Source organism: Cetorhinus maximus, chromosome 2, assembly GCF_964194155.1.
Source record: "Cetorhinus maximus chromosome 2, sCetMax3.hap1.1, whole genome shotgun sequence".
NCBI lineage: Eukaryota > Metazoa > Chordata > Chondrichthyes > Lamniformes > Cetorhinidae > Cetorhinus > Cetorhinus maximus.
Genome location: NC_135880.1, coordinates 156616258 through 156635919, shown reverse-complemented (window position 1 = coordinate 156635919; position 19662 = coordinate 156616258). Strand labels below are relative to the sequence as shown.

The following is a 19662-nucleotide window of genomic DNA, read 5'->3' as shown; positions in this document are numbered from 1 at the left end:
CCAAATGCTCCCAACTAGCTATACAACTGAAGTGCAAAATATGCCCACTCTCCAGTGTTTATTCAGACGCCTGATGTACAGACACTAGTAGTACAACATATTCCTCAGAGAACTTCAGTCCAATTATTTCAAGCACACAATTTAAGTTCTTAAAAAATCAGTAATAATAACCTATCAGCCCCATAAAGCTTAGTCCTATTGAGAATTTTCTTCTATCCAGGATGCTCAACTAAAAATTTTACATTCAAAGGAGTCACTATCGTAAACCCCATTTGAATTTGCCCAGGCATGAATTTTAACAAGGCAGTCTTTCAGAGTAAAATACACACTAAATCAGATTGATTACTTCATGTTTCAAAATCAAAGCACAGCTGAATTACACAGCTTTTGAAATTCTAAAAAGCTAGAGTAAGCCCCTCAATATAGTGGTAAATGTGGATTCCAGCAACATCCTCCCAGTGGCTAATTGGGTAACTGTAGGTACCGAAACAGCATCACGTTTAATGGCACAACAATGTCAGAGAACATTGTACTGATAATGAAGAGAAGTGCCACCTTGCACTAGATTTACACTTGATTGACATAAATATTCAACTTGTTTAAAATGTTCAGTTTAGTAGAATGGGGTAAGAAGAGGGAATTGCTGTCTAATCTAGAATTATATTTTTAAAAATCAATTCTGTTCCCTGGGGCAGTCATGTGCCCTTTGTAAAGTTATCCTGACTTAGTCCAATCTGTTTCATAAGCATTAGAAGTACACTTGATTCATAGCTTTTTAAAAAATTGCATGCATTAGATCAGTTTCACGTGGTCCCCCCGTGTGTTGTGTGTTAAGTTGCTGGGACGTGAATCTTGCAGACACTGCTTCTACCAAGCCTGGAGGAACTGCACATTTTAAATTTCCCACCATAGCAGCCCCATTACTCCACTCCAAGATATTACACCCTGCCAGCAATTGCGTGGAATAATGGAAACGGAACCAGCTGGCCGAAGGTAGCAAGAAAGAGATAGGATGGAAATAGGTTTGAGATTGGTTTGGAAGAGGGTGACCAGAGATCATGGAGCAGGACTAAAGGAGAGGGAGACAGAGATTCAGACGTAGGGTAGTCTCTTGCGTGAGGGAAATTAGGGAAATGGAGTTCAAGGGGATTGGAGTTTGAGCAAGGGGGGGGTGGGGAGAAACAGGACTGGGGAATGGAATGAAGTGGGCATAGGACTCAGCATTTCTTGCAAAGGTAGGAGCAGCAGGAACAGTAACATGCTAATGCTGACAGCACAGACAGTGAAGCAGCCATTAAAGGGTGAATGAAACCTGGAGATTTAGTGAGAGTAAATAAAGTAAGGTTACTTCCACTGGTGGCAAATGGGGAACAAAGGAACTGTTATGAAGCCATGCATTTTAAAAAATGATTATGTATTTACCTGTTGAAAATCACTGACTATGTTTTAAAAGGACTAGAACAGCAAGCAGTTAAGACGGCCACCAAGAGTCAGCTGATTTTTGTTATTTCTGCACAGACTCAGAATTACCTCAAGTATCCGGAAAGTTCTTAATTAAATGACTATGGTGGGGTACCCTCCCTTGAATGGACATGCTGCGGACAAATCCACTTGTGGAATCTACACCTCCTATTGTCTGTGTGATTACCAAAACTCAAAATCCATGGGCTCCTAGACTCACTGTCTCCAAGCTCGATACTTAAAGAGAGCTGCAGAGAAACCAGTTCATTATAAGTAGGTGTGAACAGCTTAAAGACACCAATGAGTTAACTCCTTGTTTGAGCTTTTGCAGGAGTAAAAGCTCCAATAGGAGCAGAACATCTCATTGCTCAATTGAGAAGTAAGGCGTAATAAACATATGTGCCCCGTACCTACAATGGGAGAAGAGATAAGCGCCTTATGACCTCAAGAACCAGACAATGAAAGAAGATTAGCTCCAATGTGGTGTAAGGACAATCAGAGGTGTGAAAGACTGTCATTCTGAAGGTTGATTATCAGCAGGAAATAGATGACTTGTGTCTTTCAGAGAAAACTCTTTCTTTTTAAAAAAGGGAATATCAAGGCTGTTGCCAGTCAGGAGTAAAGGTTTGGAGTATTGCCAAATTTGGGAAATGAGGTAGCCAGGTCAGCAGCAGAAATGGTACAACCAGGAACAGATATCGTCAGATCCCACTGTGTCGAGGGAGTTGATAGGGTCTGGTCAACTCCATTGAGGGACCTACTACGCCACTGGAAGACCATCCAAGGAGTGATTGTATGCATTAAGCTAGGCTTCTAACTTCGCATCTTTTATGTGGACCATAGAAGTATTGATCCTGCGGTCACATGATCGAAACTAACCGCATACAACAAATCTTATTTACTCCAAGAACCAGGGAGGAACAAAGCCAGTCTGGAAATCAACTTCACAGAAGAGCGAGGGGACAGAAGGTGCCAAGTGAATACCTGCTCTCCATTCTGAAAGCAGTAACCCTGTCTGTTTGGCTATCCACGTGTCAGAGGCGGAGACTTTTTTGAAGAACTCAACCCAACAGTTGCTATCTCTGGAAGAAAAGATAAAATGACTGCCAACATCTTTTAGCCACCTTGACGTCGAATCCAGATGGACCAGTGAGCTCAGCCTGGATTCATCCAAGTCATCAACCTACGGGATCCATATAATTTTAATCGTTATTGGACTTTAAAATATCACTTAATCTATCCTCCCACTTTGTAACCTATTTGTGTGTGTGAGAACCTAAGAGCATGTGAACATGAAAGCTGAAGCATTTTCTTATTATTTTACTTAGATCAGGTTAAGTACAATAAATGCTATTCTCTTTTCTTTTCAAAAACTCAATAAAACCTGTTTATGTCCTTTACAGTCACAGCATGGAAACAGTTAAACACTCATGGAATTGGCAACCATATCCTTATCTTAAAAAAACCTGTTGAAATCAAATGAGGAGTGGGAAAAGAGGGGAGCCATCCAACCCCTCCTCACCTGATCGTAACGGTACAGAGAAAGAGCATGCAAGCTGCTTGCCCTTGCAAGCTCCAACACGAGGAGTATGATGCAGGAGGGCTGAGTAGAGGGCAGCAGCAGCCGGTAATACTGCTGTCCTGCATCTCCACACTCTGCAGAAGAGAAATTTTTTTTTAAAAATTCCCTACAATTTCTTCAGCAGCCATCAGCAGTCCCTTTAAAGGATACTGTAGAAATGGAAAAAGTCAGAGATTGCACAACTTACATTTTTACGCAATTTACAAAATGTCCTGAAGCAGGGACAGGGAACTGCTTTACATATTTAACCAACCATTCAGAAGGCCTAAAAGCAATAAGCACCAATACATTAGGTGCTGAATAGGGGCAAGAGCCTGCGCACAGAAATTAGTATACATTTCGCCCATTTTACATATCAAAAATAGGTGAAACGCATACAAATTTCCATCCCAGTCTGCTCAAGTAGTTTTGGTTAATGTCGCCCTTATTAAATGCCAGAATTTCAGATCAGCCCACCACATAACATTTGAAAAAAAAAACTTACTGGCAAAGGCTTGGCTACCCCAATTCTAACACTGCCTCCTGATGCACCTTTCAGTGCCTGAACAGCTTCCTCAAGAGTAGCATTCTCCAAGTTGGTGCTGTTGACAAACATGAGTCGGTCTCCTGGAAGAAGTCGACCATCTTGTTCTGCCACACCACTGGGCACTAACGAACGAATCACAATAACTGTTCGCATTGGGTCAATCGGATCCTGTGGTTCCAAGTGTAAAAAATGTTAATAATTTAAAGCTGAAAAGGCAAAAAAAAACTACTTTTATGTTAAACTACAGTAGATCTAATTTGAAAGTAAAGACAGTAAATTCTATCTTTAGTCTGGAAATAAAAATATGCTTAAAACAAAGAACTTAAGACAGTGGCCTGAATTGTCCCATCAGCGATTTGGGGGTGGGGCCCGCTCGCCGATGGGAAAATGACGCGGAATGACATCGGGAGGAACCCCCAATGTCATCCCAGTCCATTTAAATCTTTAGGAAGGCAGGCGGACAGCGAAATCAGCTGTTCACCCGCTGACCTGTCAATGGCCAATTGAGGCCATTGACAGGGTAATTAAGATAATTAAAGACCCTGCCCGTCCAACCTTAAGACTGGCCGTCAGGCCAGGAACCCCAGCGGCTTCTGATAATACATGAAACCTCATCCACTGGCGGGATGAGGTTTCATATCCGTTTTTAAAAACATTAATAAATTTTATGTGATATTTATTAACATGTCCCATCTCGTGTGACATTGTCACATGAGGGGGACATGTTAATAATTTTTTAATTTTTCTATTTTTAAAGTTTTTTTAGACAGCACTTAGTCTCAGGGAGCAGTGCGCTCTTTTGTGCACATGCGCGAAAGAGCGCACTTTGACAGATGGTCTTAATTGGCCCGCCCACTCAAAATGGCGGCAGGCCCCGCTTTGGCGGCAGAGTTCGGCTGCCTGCCCGCCGCCCAGCCGGTGGGGCCCACCCGCCAACCGAGGGCAAAATTCTGCCCAGTATTATGCTATTCAACCTGTTAAAGACAAACAAGAATTACATACCTGATAATCCAGAATGCTGAACCCAAGGCCTGAGCTACCTTTCTCTAATTCTATGTTTTGAATTTCAGATTCCCACATTGCCAAATGAGAGCCTTGTGTCTCCACACCACTCTGTCTTCTTTCTAAATCAACCACAACAGCATCATCATCATCTGCGTCAGGTGTTGCAGTAATCTCATTTTGATCGATGTGCCTCTGGAAAAAAGAAAAAATCACACTTTATATAAAAAAAAATTTTAATTAAAAAGTATACATTTATTGCCAAATTGAAACAACTATGCCCAAAGCAAGAAAGGCCATTTGGTCCATTGAACTCATGATAAATGAAATTCCTAACCATGACAAATCCCTACATGGAAAACATTTGACTTGTATCTTATCCATCATGGAACAAAATGAGTAAACGCATAGTTATGTATAAATTAAAATAGCAGTCAGTAAGGGTTTGTATATGGCAGATTGGCCTTGACTAATTTAATTAAGTTTTCTGAAGGGATTACAAAAGGCGTTAGGCTAGATTTTAACCCCTAAAAACAAGCATTTTTGGGTTGGATGTTTTGTAAAACTGTTGTAAAGATCTGAATCCCAGCTCAATCTGCCCAATTCTGTTCAAGTGGAAGGCAGGAAAAGAAAAGACAGGCAACCAACTCGCACCCATATTTAACCACCTTTTAAATTTTCCCTTGCCACATTTTCCAGGCCTCAGGAAATCTGGCAGTTGAAGGGAAGTGAAGACCCTTGGACCCAGGAGAGAGGTGTCTTTCAACATACCTGCTGGCTCAGTTTACCTGCTATACCAACAGACTCCCCATACCCAAACCCTGATCAGATATGAATCTGCAATCCTCCACCAAACGTTCAAATGTCTGCAACCCCTGCCCAATTACCTGAAACTTCCAATCTCCTCCATTACTACCTTTACAAACTTAGCACAATCTGCTCTATACAAATCCATACTGAGTGCTCCGAATTAACCTATATCTTACGAAGCGTTGACTAATTTTGTGCAAAGGTCTACTCACCCGAGAGGCAGCTAGATTCTAAATCTGGCTGGTTGCAGCCTGGAAATGTTAAATCTGACAAGACCGGAGGGAAGCTCATTTTTTTTTGGGTTTCCTGACCTCAAAGCAACCTCCACACCTCCAAGTTAATATGCAGCCCAAAGCATACAGATAAAGGGCATCGTACATATGGATTATGTGATAGTGTTCAATTACATACAAACTATGAAAATTAGTTCACTTAAAATTGAAGGAAATTAAGCCACAGGAATAACAGTTTGGTTAAAGGACAAAGAGCAAAGAAAGAGGAAAGTTTGCAGATTTAAGGTTTGTCAGTGGTACTCTGTCCTAGGGATTTCTACTGGGACATTTTATTACCAATGTAGGCAAAAGCACTGAAGGGATAGTCTTGAAGCTTGCTGATGTCAAACTGGGATAGCAAGCTGTGAGGAAGAATACAAGTGAGATTGTAGGTGGATACAGACAGTGTGAAAAAATATGTAGATAGAATTCCATACAGTAAAAACAAGTAATATACTTGGGAGTGCACACAAAAATGGTTAATCTAGACAGGTGGAACAGAGAAATCTAGGTGCGCAGATGCATTGGGCCCAATTTTCACTCCAAGTAATTGAATGGAATTTGAGCAAGTCAAAATGTCGTCTACTTGACTGAATCTTAGCCCTCAAAAACAGGTGGATTGTGGTCAGACGGCATGTTAAAAATCTCGAGCCCAAACCCAATCTACATGCTTCCGTTTTTAATGGAGGCAAGCAGTAAACCAACTCCCAGGAAGGCAGGTTGTCCAATAATATATTTCAATGAGGCTAGCAGCCTCTATTTTAACATGCTTCTTGGCTGCTCGGGTTTCCAGACATCAGGAAACTTGGCATCTGATGGGAGGCGAGGAGAGCTTTGCAAAGGAGTTAAATGCTTTTCCCCAGCACAAACTCCACACCCCTCTTCACCCAGTTCGAGGATCGGATATCCCATTCCCCAGATTTGGAAATCACGACTCCCAACCACCAGAGAGTCGGGGATCTGACCGCACCCCTCCCGAACACACTCACTAGCAGCAGCAGGCCATTTACCTGCGGCTTGTGCCTCATTTGTGAGGTACCCCACCCGACTGGAACCAAGCCTATCAATCATGCTGATTTCCAATGAAGTCTGGGAATCTGTCAAAGTAAAAGTACGCATGCTGTGGAGTCAGTACGCACTCTGTGGAATCAAAATCCAAACTTCTGCTTTTCCCAACAAAACTCTGATGCCAGAAACCTAACCCCTACCCTCTCATAGCCAAGTTATCAAGATTCAGTCCATAAATCTTCAAAGATGGGTGTGCAGATTAAAAATCATTAAAAGAGAAAATGGGACATCTAATATACAAAAGGAAGTTATGTTGAATTGTATAACAATTAGCACACAGTTGGAGTATTGTGTAATATTTTATCACCCCTGTACAAGACTAACACTAGAATAGGAAGGTTACAGTTAGCATCGCGAGCATGATATCAGGAATGGTAAAAGGTAAAGTTAAGAAGGGGTCTAAGAGAAATTTTTTAAACCGCGAAAGATTTTGGAAGGGTGAATAGTGAAATATTGGGGTTAATTTTAACCCTCAAAAATGGATGATTTGGGTCGGGTAGAGGGTACTAAAAATTTAAAACATTAACCTAACAAGCTTGAATCTGCCCACTTTCCATTTTAATAGAGGCGGGGTTAGGGGTGGGTGACCAACCCACTCCCATGGGCAGGTTTGTCAGTGAAATCTTTTGAGGAGACGATTTGCCTTCATGTTAAGAATACTTCTATTTTTTAACTCCTGCTGCCTGGGTTTCTTGGGTCTCAAGAATAAAGGAAAAGGAAGCAAGAAGGGATGGGTCCATAAAGACAAGCGCCTTTACAACATTGTGGGCCAAGAAGAGCAGGAGTGTTTCCTCCTGCTGAACAAGCTTCTCTAGAATCTCATCAAGATTTGTTTTCTCCCCCCTCTACAATCTCTCCCCTCTGAAGACCATTTGTATGCTGCTCCTCCATGACCAGACACTGATCCCTGACCACCATCTCTCCCCCACCATTCCTCTCTCTCCAGCACCCTCTCAAGAGAAGGGTGGGAAACCCAGGGGGGAAAAGATTTACAAGACAGCCTATAGTTGAAAACTACAGGACGATCAGGAAACCCATACTTCCGAGTTTCCCATCCCTACATCCTTACACTCTACCCCCGCCACTCCAAACATGCAGCCTCATATATCGGGACTATTGTTGCCACTAGATAGTCAATCATTAAGTAGGCAAATTATCGATTGGAAAACAAAAATGAAAGCTAGAAGAATTATTTTAATACAGATGTTCTTCAAAGCACGGAATGCTTTACCATAATTAGCTACTGAAGCAGAGTCTACAAAATAACTTAAAAGGGAACTTGATAAGCATTTGAATAGAGCAGGTTTCTAAAGATATAGAGAAAGGATTGAAACTGAAAAGTCTATATGGAGCGCTTGTTCTGGGCTCAGATATGATGGCTGAATGTAGAGAGATAATAATGGTCAGCTGTGGCCTGAACCAGGCATGATGCAATGTGGATCGTACTGTGGCACAAATGGCAATCTTCCTTGAAAGAACATCATGTTGCATGGCTTCTACTTCATCAGGCAAACAAAGTTCAGATACTGGGCTGCTTTATCACTTATCCGTAGGCTTATTCCTGAACTATCAGCACAAAAAAAAAGATTCTGACCAGGGTGTACTCAATAGCAACTTGAATGAAACTGAACCTAAACTCAAATAAAAATCAGTACCTGTAAAAAGCCTTGGCCAACAACTGATTCCTCTTGATGATCAATCCAAGCTAAAGGCACTGACTGAGGAAGAAACTCCAATGGCTAGAAAATGATTACAACATAATCATTTGAATTATTGTTTTTCACCAGCAAACTATACACAACATAAATGGAAAACAATTTTATCAGTGTTTTAGGAAATATGGCCCATTGAAAGTAACGGTAAACAAAGCGCTCAAATATTTTAGGTGACATAACCTCTTGCAGTTATTTAAGTGGGATCTATATTTGCAGACATCTTCTAAAATAAGCTGTTATTAAGCAAGAGGTACAGTGTGAAATAAAAATGTGGAAAGAGGCCTTTCCTATGGTCATTGACCTGAAATGTTAACTCCTTCTACAGATATGGCCTGACCTGCTGTGCTTTTTTTCTAACATTTTCTGATTTTATTTCAGTTTTCCAGCAACCACATTATTTTGCTTTTGAGACATTTATGAAGTTAGTTTCTGGCTTGATAGATTAATGGGCTGTATTGGAATATAGTGCAAGTATGATGGAGAAAACAATTAAGAACATTTTCCATACTTAAGTACGTTTATGGACAAAACTATCATCACAGTACTAAATATTTAGTTCCATACCACAAACAATTAATTTATTGAGGTAGTGTATAGGTCAACTGAGTACCACAGGAATTATTAAGCAGTCAGCGTAAGAGATGCTTTGTGCGCCTGAGAAATCCCTTGTTTACTCACAGCAAAGTCTTAAAAAAAGATTTTAGCTGCTGTCTAATTAATATCACGTCTCATCACTGTATGAGAGTAGATCATACAATGCAGTCCTGGTACACCACTGCACCTGATGTACTGTGTGCACCCGTGTGCAAACGTTGAACTCACAATCATGTACTTGATCTTCCACCCTCTCTTCCACCAGCATGAAGTTCTGGGGGAAGATTATGCTCTCCTCCAAGAGCACAGGCATGCAGTATGAATCTTCCAGCCTGATCTCCCACAAAAACCAGCAATATAGCACCACAACACAAGCCAGCTAACTCTGCTTCAACCCACCTCAGACAAGCAACTCTCCCTCCAATACTGACCATCATCTTGGTACTGGAACTCAGCCTGCTCCTCTTCCACTAAGCATCACTTAACGATTAGAGCCAACCTCCCCGTCCTCCTTTCTCCATCTTTCTCTTTATCTCCCCATCGCCCTCCCTCTTTTTCCACACAATGCTGTCCTCCAGCACCCCCTCCTCTTTTTCTTCCTCTCTCCTCTTCCACTGTCTCAGCACCTCTCTGTTCTTCACCCTTCCACTCTCTCCCTTCTTGTCCAATTCAATTATAACCCAGCTCTAGCCTCGCTTTAACTGAGAAATACAGCTGGTCTTGACTCCAATTTCCAGTTGACAGGTTGGGTGGAGAACTCCTTTTGGCCCAGTTATCCCCAGTATAATCTTCCACCAGAACTTTATGCTGGTGTAATAGTGCACATTTCATCAATGTTGTGAGATTATTATTAAAAAGGGGCTGAAGGTGAGATTTGTGTTCACATTTGTAATGCACTGATCAACCATGGTCCCAAGATAGTACAGTTTGTGACAAGATACACATATTCAGAAACATAGAAACAAAGAAAATAGGAGCAGAAGTAGGTCATTCAGCCTTTCGAGCCTGCTTTGCCATTCCATATGATCATGGCTGATCCTCTATCTCAACGGCATCTCCCACTCTCTTCCTTTACCCCTTGATGCCTTTAGAGTCCAAAAATCTATCTCCTTCTTAAATACATTAAAAGTGACTTGGCTGCCACAGCCTTCTGTGGTACAGAATTCCACAGGTTCACCATCCTCCGAGTGAAGTTTCTCCTCATCTCAGTCCTAAATGGCGTACAACATATCCTCAGGCTGTTACTTGTTCCAGAACCCCCCCACAGCTAGAGGAAACATTATCCCTGCATCCAGTCTGTTTATCCCTGTCAGAATTGTATACGCTTCAATGAGGTTCTCATTGAATGCTCATTCTTCTAAACTCCAGTGAATACAGGCCTCGTCAGCCTAATCTCTCCTCATAAGACAATCCTGCCATCCCAGGAATTGGTCTGGTTGACCTTCGCTGCACTATCTCTATGGCACATATATCCTTTCTTAATAAGGAGACGAAAACTGCGCACAATACTCCAGGTGTGGTCTCACCTAGGCCCTGTACAGCTGCAGTAAGACATCCTTGCTCCTAAACTCAAGTCCTTGCACAATGAAAGCCAACATACCATTTGACTTCTTAACTGCTTGCTGCGTCTGCATGCTTGCTTTCAGTGACAGGTGTACAAGGACGCCCAGGTCCCACTGAACATCAACATTTCCAAATCTATCACAATTGAAATAATACTCTACCATTCTGTTTTATCTACCGAGAGGGATAACTTCACACTTATCCATGTTATACTGCATCTGCCATGTATTTATCCACTTACTCAACTTGTCTACATCGCCTTGAAGCCTATTAACACCCTCCTCATCACTCTCATTCCCACCAAGTTTTGTGTCATCAGTAAACTTGGAAATATTACATTTAGCTCCCTCATCCAAATCATTCATATATATTTTGAAGAGCTGGGCCCAAACACTGATCCCTGCAGTAACCCAATAGTCACTGCCTGCCACTCCAAAAAAGACCCATTTATTCCTACTCTGTTTCTTGCCTGCTAACCAGTTCTCAATCCATGCCAACAGATTAGCCCAATCCCAGGTGCTTTAATTTTACACACTAATCTCTTATGTGGGACTTTATCAAAAGCTTTCTGAAAATCCAAATGCACCACATCCACTGGTTCTCCCTCATCTATTCTGCTAGTTACGTCCTCAAAAACTGCAGTAAGTTTGTCAAATATAATTTCCATTTCATACATCCATGTTGACTTTGTTTAATCCTGTTGATATTTTCTAAGTGTCCTGCTGTCACATCTTTTATAGACTTTAGCATTTTCCCTACTACCAATATTAGGTTAAATGGTCTGTAATTCCCTGTTTTCTCTCTCCCTCCTTTTTTTAAATAGTGGGGTTACATTTGCCACACTCCTATCTGTCGGGACTGTCCCAGAATCTACAGAATTTTGGAAGATGACAACCAATGTACCCACTATTTCCATGGTCACCTCTGTTAGTGCCCTCGGGTGTAGATTATCAGCCCTGGGGGTTTAATCGGCTTTCAGTCCCATTAATTTCTCCAGCACTATTGTTTTGGTATACTAATTTCCTTCAATTCCTCCTGCACACTAGACCTTTTGTTCCCTAGCATTTCTGGGAAGTTATTTGTGTCTTCCTCCGCAAAGACAGAACTAAAGTAGTTGTTTAATTGCTCTGCCATTTCCTTGTCCCTTATTATAATTTCTGTTTTGGACTGCAAGGGTCCGACATTTGTTCCCACTAATCTTTTTCCTTTTACATACTTATAGAAGCTTTTACAGTCCGCTTTTATGTTCCTTGCAAATTTACTTTCATACTCTATTTCCCCCCCCACCTAATCATCTCTTGGTCCTCCTTTGTTGAATTCTAAACTGCTCCCAATCCTCAGGCTTGCTACTTTTTCTAGCAACTTTATATGCTTCTTCTTTGGGTCTAATACTATCCTTAACTTCTTTTGTTAGCCATGTTTGGGCTGCTTTTCCTGTTGTGTTTTTGCACTAGAAAGGATTATATAACTGCTGCAATGCATACATTCATTCTTTAACATTAGCCATTGCCTATCCACCGTCATACCCTTTAATGAAGTTCCCCAATCACTCTTAGCCAACTCACACCTCGCACCTTCATAGTTTCCTTTATTTAGATTTAGGACCCTAGTTTCAGATCGGACTACTTCACTTTACATCCTAGTGGAGAATTCTAATCATGTTATGGCCATTGTTCCCTAAAGGACCCTGCACAACAAGATTATTAATTAACCCCTTCTCATAGCACAACACCAAATCTAGGATAGCCTGTCCCTAGTCCTCAGCTTACTGGTCTAAAAAAATCATCTCATACACATTCCAGTAATTCATCCACCAGAGTATTATTGCTAATTTAGTTTACCCAGTCTATTTGTAAATTAAAGTCACCCATTATTACTGTAGCAGCCTTGTTACATGCATCTCTAATTCCCTGTTTAATGTGACCCCTTACCTTATCACTACTGTTTGGAGGCCTATAGACAACTGCCACTAATGTTTTCTTCCCCTTATTGCTTCCTAGCTCCACTCAGGCTGATTCTACATCTAGGTTTTCTGAGCCAATATCCTCTCTCACTATCGCACTGATTTTATCCTTAACTAACAACGCCACTCCACCACCTTTTCTTATTTTCCTGTGCGTCCTAAATATCGAGTACCCTTGGATATTCAACTTCCAGCCTTGGTCACCCTGGTCTCCGTAACTGCAATCATATCATACCTGTTTACATCTATTTGCAATGTTAATTTGTCGACTTTACTGCGAATGCTCCATGCATTCAGATACAGTGCCTTTAGGCTTGTCTTTTTAACATTTTTACATTTTTTTTTTGTACTATGGCCCTAGTTTCTGCTAGCCTTTGTTTCCTCTACCTTCCACTTTTCTGTCTCTCATCCCTATCTTTGTTTCCCTTTCCTGTGTCTTCCCGCTTAGGTTCCCATCCCCCTTGGCTCTTGCTGCATTCCCCTGAGAACCACCTCCCCAAGCAGTATCCAAAACAGAAAATCTGTTAGAGAAAGAGATGAACCCAGGGGACTCCTGCATTCCCTGCCTAGTGCTTTTGCTCCGTTTTGTGGTCACCCATTCCCTTTCTGCCTGTGTACTCTTTACCTGTGGTGTGACCACCTCACTGTATGTGCTATCCACAAAGATCTCATCCTTGCAGATGCTTCACAGTGACTCCAGCTCCAGCTCCAAAACACGGATTTCGAATAGCTGGAGACACTTTCTGTACACGTGGTTTCCCTGTCCACTGGAAGTGTCCCTGACTTACCACATCGCACAGGAGCAGCATTCCACTTGGCCCTGCCAAGACTTAGCCTTAAATGACTTCCTTTACTTTTACTTCCTCTAGTTTAGAAAATATTAAGTACAAAAGAAATACTCACCAGGTGCTACTTACCAATGTGGCCACTCTTTTTACTGAGGAAAGGTAGAAAGTGAAAGGATCCTTCTTTCCCTCTTCAGCGAACTCCCTCTCTCACCAAACTCCAACTGAAGCACTCTAATGCAGCCCAAAACAGCACTCCAGTGCAGACAAAAGCAGCACTGTAGATGGCTTGCTTCTATGCTGTCTGAACCTGGCTTCTGAAAACCTGTTTAAGCCAGTTAACTAATTAACTAGCTGCAGCTGCAAACAGAGCCTGTACAACCCCTGTTTTAATGCTGGACTAAATCTCACCTTCTCCCAACCCAAAGAACAACTTTTAATTGGTTGCTAAATCAAAGAAAGATTAGACTTTAGTTAGAAATTAACCCTTAAAAGTCCTTCTCTCACAAAACTCCAACTGAAGCACTTTAATGCAGCCCAAAGCAGCACTCCAGTGCAAACAAAACATTTCCCATACAGATAGGCATTCGCTAACATAGGGTGGACAAAAAGACCCAATTACAACTAATGGCAGAATGGGAGAATGAACCAGAGGGTATCTCTTCCTTTCCTATTTACAGCTTGGAAAATTTATAACAGGCTCTCATAGTTGCATATTCAGTTAAGTGTCTGAACAATCCTTCAGTACAATGAACTGTCCTTCCAAGTCCTTGCAATGTACCCATAACTAAAACTGTTCTCTGCATAATTTTGGCTGCTGTGAATTCTTACCCATAACATATTATCCCCAGTTCTCGAAACAAGTTCATACAAAGTGCAGTTTCTTTCTGTCAAGCATATCATATGTGTCATTAGTAGTTCTCTACTTGGCAAGTATTTGGGTGTTTGTCTTCTTAAACTCTTTTGCTCCTTCTAGGTGCTTCCCCAATAGCAGTAGCAAATGAGCTGGTTGTTTGCTGAGCATTAATCTATAACTCCTTGAATGGAGATGGCCCACCCTTGTGCTGAGTTTTGAAAAGGTCCTTCAATTGCTTGTGCCATACAAGTGCTGCAGTGATTAGCTGGTCCTGTTCATTTCCTAACGCAACTTGCATTAGTTTGGTGAGCATCTGAAAGAACAGGATCCAGCCTTGCCTTGGAAGACAGCAGATACTTCTATACCTCCTTGACTCATGTTCTTGTTGCAGGGCACTCCCTTAGCATGTTGAATGGTTTGCAGGCTTGAAAGTAGCATTAAGGCATCAAAACTCACACCTTAAGGATGTCCATATATAATACCCCAGCATGTTGAAGCTCAACAAGAAAAGCTGTTGGAGGTTGCAGCTCAAGACCTCACTAGCACTCTGAGCATTCACAAGACTGTTGGACCCTACTGAAACAAAACTGTCCATCACGTGGCCCAACATGTGTGAAAGTAAATGAATATATATCACACAAGACTTAACCAGAATCATGCTTTTTAAGCACAATTTTAAAGATGCAAATATGACAATATTTACAGATCTTATGGCAACTGGTAAGTGTGCCCTTAAACTATATGGGCATGTAAATGTTCGCCAGAGTAGAAAGGTGCCTTGCATGCAGGCACATTAGCGAATTGATGGAAACTTTGCTGTGTGCCCATCTGCCCTGTCTATAGAAATTCTAGCTAGTCTTTCTTTGTTAGATTTCATAACGTAAGCAAAATTCTTCCTTATATACTCGCATTATCTCTGTACACCAGATACTTGGTTTGGTACCACTTTGCAAAACACCTCATGGTTTCATCCAAACAGAAAATCTCCTTTTACATGTTTCTTGAAAGAGTAGCTTGGCAGCTGCATCAGTAAATGTCTCTGTTATTCATACTGCATTGTTCTGTCACAAATGTTTTTGACACTCCCCTTTAATGTCAGTCGCAGCTCTATGAGCTGTCATGGCTCAGGGAATGCATTCTACATTAAGTGAGCTACCAGCACCAGGCGCAGTCTAGGCAAAAAATACATAAACCCATTTCCCAGAGGATCACTCAAGCTTAGTCTTATCCAAAAGATTTGAACACAACATTCATAGTCCTACATCTCAATGCTAGAATGGGGAATTTGATCCCATGGTTTTCTCAACATGCATGAACTACATCATTGCACTTAATCTTACTTTGAGAGAATGAGCAAAACAATTTTATATCTGATCCTTGCACCAAAGGCAAAAAAATAGAAAAAAAAAACACAGCTTAAAATTATTAGGAATAGTTATCAGTAACAGTATTCCAATGCATTTTTGCATTCAGATCACTCATATAAATTGTCTGACCTTTACTTTTACAGTTCATGACATGTTTTGAAGTCACAACTTATACAAATTTAATTCTGAGTGACCCATTATGATGTACATAAAACACAAACAAGTATAAAGTAAATAGTTATTTTGTAGAAGAGCTTGGAAAGGCATCTCAACAACAATACAGCAAACACATTGTGTGTTAGAAGCTATCACTACAATACCTCCTCTGCTGACTGAATGGCCTCTTCTATGGGAATCATGCTATCTATATCAGTTTCCTTCTTGGCCTTCAGGTTTGAGCGGCAGCAGACCATAGTGACAGTGATAGGCAAGTCTTTGAGGATACTGACAACATCTTGGTGATTCTGACCTAGGAGTGGTATTCCATTCACCTAAAACATAGCAGAGAACCATATGAATTCTTCAATAAAACCTAATTAAAAGCAGTGTCTATTACTTAGAATATTGATATCTTAAATGCAACACTTTCCTCCTAGTCATCTGAATTTATTCTACAATTTTTAAGTTGTGTTAACATCACTATGCACTCAGTTCAGTAAGTTCAATAATATAAATATTAATGTTTAAATATTTAATGAAAAAGCATCAAAAGTAGGTGAGAGAGAATATTTGACTGAAAATATACTGATTGATTGATGTTAACAGTTGTTCTTTTTAAAATAAATCAGAGGATACGCTGCTCAATGAGAAAACAAATGTATTTCCAAATGACCTACATTCAGTTGACTGAATCTACTAATTTTTGTTCTAAATAAAGGGTACAATTCTAAAAGAGATGCAGGAGCAGGGAGACCTGGGTGTGTACATGTATGCATAAATCATTGAAGATGGCAAGTTGAGGGAATGGTTAATAAAGCACACAGCACTCCAGGCTTCATTAATAAAGGCAAAGAGTACAAAAGCAAGGAAGTTACGTTAAACTTATATAAGACACTGGTTTGGCCTCAACTGGAGTATTCCATCCAGTTCTGTGCATCATACTTTAGGAAGAGTGTGAAGGTGTTCAAGAGAGTGTAGAAAAGATTCACAAGAATGGTTCCAGGGATGAGGAACTTAAGTTATATAGATAGAGTGAAGAGGGAACTGGGTTATTATCTGAAAAGGAAGAATGTGCAGGGCTACAGGGTGAAGGCGGCAGAGTGGTTCTTGGTGAAATATTTCTTCAGAGAGCCTGTACAGACAAGATGGGCCAAATGGCCACCTTCTGTGCTGTAACCATTCCATGATTCTTTGATAAAAGGAAATCACATTCAAAAAGCTTTGCAAAATTAGATTTCTCTCATATAAGTTTTCAAGTACAGCAAAATTCCAACGTGTCACAACTTTTACTTTACCCAACACTTGTATCCAAGAAGTCAACTTATTAAATTATTATGGATTCAGCAAAAATAATACATCAATACAATAAATTACGTTAGTAATGCAAAAGTGTGGTCAAGAAGTCATTGATGGCAATTGACATACTTACCGTGCCAAATGCTTCAAGACTTCTGTTTGATTTGATCAGTTAGATGCTCAGTCCAATAATACTATTATCTAATGAATTTAGGACCTCTATGCCACTATAAACATATACATGATGACTAAGTAATGAAGAAAATGGAACTTGGTAGCTCAACGACATAAGACCGAGGATAACTTGAAATGATTGCTCACCATTTCATAAAGTAATACAGGGTAATAACGCTCAGTAAAAACTCAAACTGCTAGCATGGTGAGTGACATGAACAACAGTTTTTTCCTCATCCTTCCTGGTTTGAAATTAATAATGGTACAGCAGTGTCACTGTCACAAGCCTCATAACCATTGTGCCCAATGGTCTGGAATATATGATAGCATAATGGTTAGGTTACTGGATTAGGAATCCAGAGACCTGAGCTGATGATCTGGATAGAGGCACGAGTTCAAATCCAATCACAGCAGTTGGGGAATTTAAATTTAGTTAATTAAATAAATCTGGAATATAAAGCTAGCATCAATAAAAGAGGTCATGAAACATAATGACTGAACAGGTTCAGTTTAAGTCAGTGCATAAAAATTCAGGTATTGAGAGCTACCAAGATGGATACTATCATTAGGCTGAACATTCTTAGTCTTTTATCAGAAGCCATGGTGCTCCTGTAAAGGAGATATCAGACGTTAGAGCAGGCATAGAGGCAAAAAAGCTTGCAGCCAAGTTGACCAAAATAATAACCAAAGGATTAGCTTCTGAATAGGATGCAACTGAGACTTCTTGTAATCACACCCCTTGGACTATTTACTAACGTGTGGCTTTGATGATCTCAGCCTTAGACATTTCTCCCTAATGATCAAGTGGTGCACCAAATCCATTGACAAATAATTTGTTCATATTCCCAAACTGGGAAATACCTTGCACTGGTAACTTTACCCTTGACACAGGATCAGAAACACTTCTGGATTCCAAATGGAAATGTGCATCTTTAAGGTTTTAACAGTCCCCTGTGCACAATTCCTGTATAACCTGTGATACCCAAACCAATTTGAATTCAGCCTGTTTCAGGGTCGATTTGGGACTGAGGTCTAGCATGGGGCAAAATCTTTGTGTGACCTATTAGCTGGGATAGAAATCTATTCCCTCTTGATTCCCATTATCACAGATGCCAATAGTCTGACTAATGAAGTTCACAAAGCTGCTACTAAAATAGGATCCCAGGAGTGTCTCAATGCCTATGGCCAATGCCTAGTTCTTAAAAGTGCTTGTGAGACTCTCACTAATCTTGATGTTAGAGAAATGCTGATGGTCTTGATGAAATTCCTCCTGCTCTAAGTTCCTATAATACATGTTCACAGTATTAAACTGTAAATTTGATAGCTAAATTTAGCTTTAAATTTAATTATAAAATTAAATCTCAGCATTATTTGGAAATAAAATTCAAGAGATTTGAGTTGGTAGTTTCTGTTTAATAGAAACAATTTTCCTTGTTCAGCATGAAATCTAAGAATTGGCATTATCACAACCACTTCAAGCTTCAGGAGACCTGGGCATGAGAAGGAACAACATAATTGGAGAAAGGATCCTCCCTACCCAGAATATCCATACACTGTCTAACACTAGACCTCACGGAAATAGATATTGTTATCTGCAGCTGTGACTCGGAAGCCCAAAAACTGTCCAGTGCCAGTTAAGGGCATCTCCTTGTGATTATCCAGTTGTGGTCCATGTTGGAATCAATGACAAAGTAGAAATAGGAATGAAATTTGGCTAAGGAGATTGAGTAACTAGGGTACAAATTAAAAAACAGAGTCTCAAAGGTTGATTACTACCTGAGCCACACACAAATTGGTAAAGTGACAAGCAGATTAGAGAATCAAATGCGTGGCTGGAAGAATGGTGTAGAAGGTTCAGCTCAGGGTGCACAGTCACTAGTACTGTGGAAAGATGGAGCTGTTTCTTGGGACCAATGCCCTGACGTAGCAAGTAACCAGGGTGGTAGATAAGACTTTAAATTAATAAAAGGTGGGGGGGGGGGGTGGAAGGGTTCAGGTAGGGAAAAATATATATAAGCCTAAAGGGAAAAGTCAAAGCTGCATAGCAGAGTCGCAATTTGGGAAAAATCAAACAAATTACGCCAGGAAGGTGCAGAAAATTTAATAACATTAATAGAGCATTAGCAACTAAGTCCACATCAGGGGAAAATAGTAAAAAATTGAAATTAAAGGTGCTATATCTGAATGTACAAGTATTTGTGACAAGAGAGGAATTAATGGCACACATACAGGTAAATGGGTTGAACCTAGCAGCCTTTACTGAAATGTGGTTGTAAGTTGGGAACTAATATTCCAGGATTCTTGACATTTAGAAAAGATAGGCAAAATGGAAAAGATGTTGGGGTAGCCTTGATGATAAAAGGTAAGATAAACTCAGTAGTAAAAATGGATCTTAGCTCAGAACATCACAGTGTAGAATCAATATGGGTGGAGCTAAGAAATGAATGACAGAAAACACTAGTAAGAGTA

The 19662-nt window shown here is 40.5% G+C and overlaps 1 protein-coding gene across 16 annotated transcripts in view; it reads right to left on the bottom strand.

Annotated features, from left to right (window-relative positions):
* Nucleotides 1-19662, bottom strand: part of mpdz (multiple PDZ domain crumbs cell polarity complex component) — a 420746-nt gene that overhangs the window by 246710 nt on the left and 154374 nt on the right. For 15 of the 16 annotated variants that reach the window (XM_078570536.1, XM_078570535.1, XM_078570542.1 and 12 more), the window contains 4 exons: nt 15885-16055; nt 8377-8460; nt 4572-4766; nt 3528-3737 (listed from right to left, as the gene is read on the bottom strand). In XM_078570536.1, coding sequence (XP_078426662.1) covers nt 3528-3737; nt 4572-4766; nt 8377-8460; nt 15885-16055 — 660 coding nt within the window. The remainder of the gene's footprint in view (nt 1-3527; nt 3738-4571; nt 4767-8376; nt 8461-15884; nt 16056-19662) is intronic. The other variant, XM_078570538.1, reaches the window with a different exon arrangement.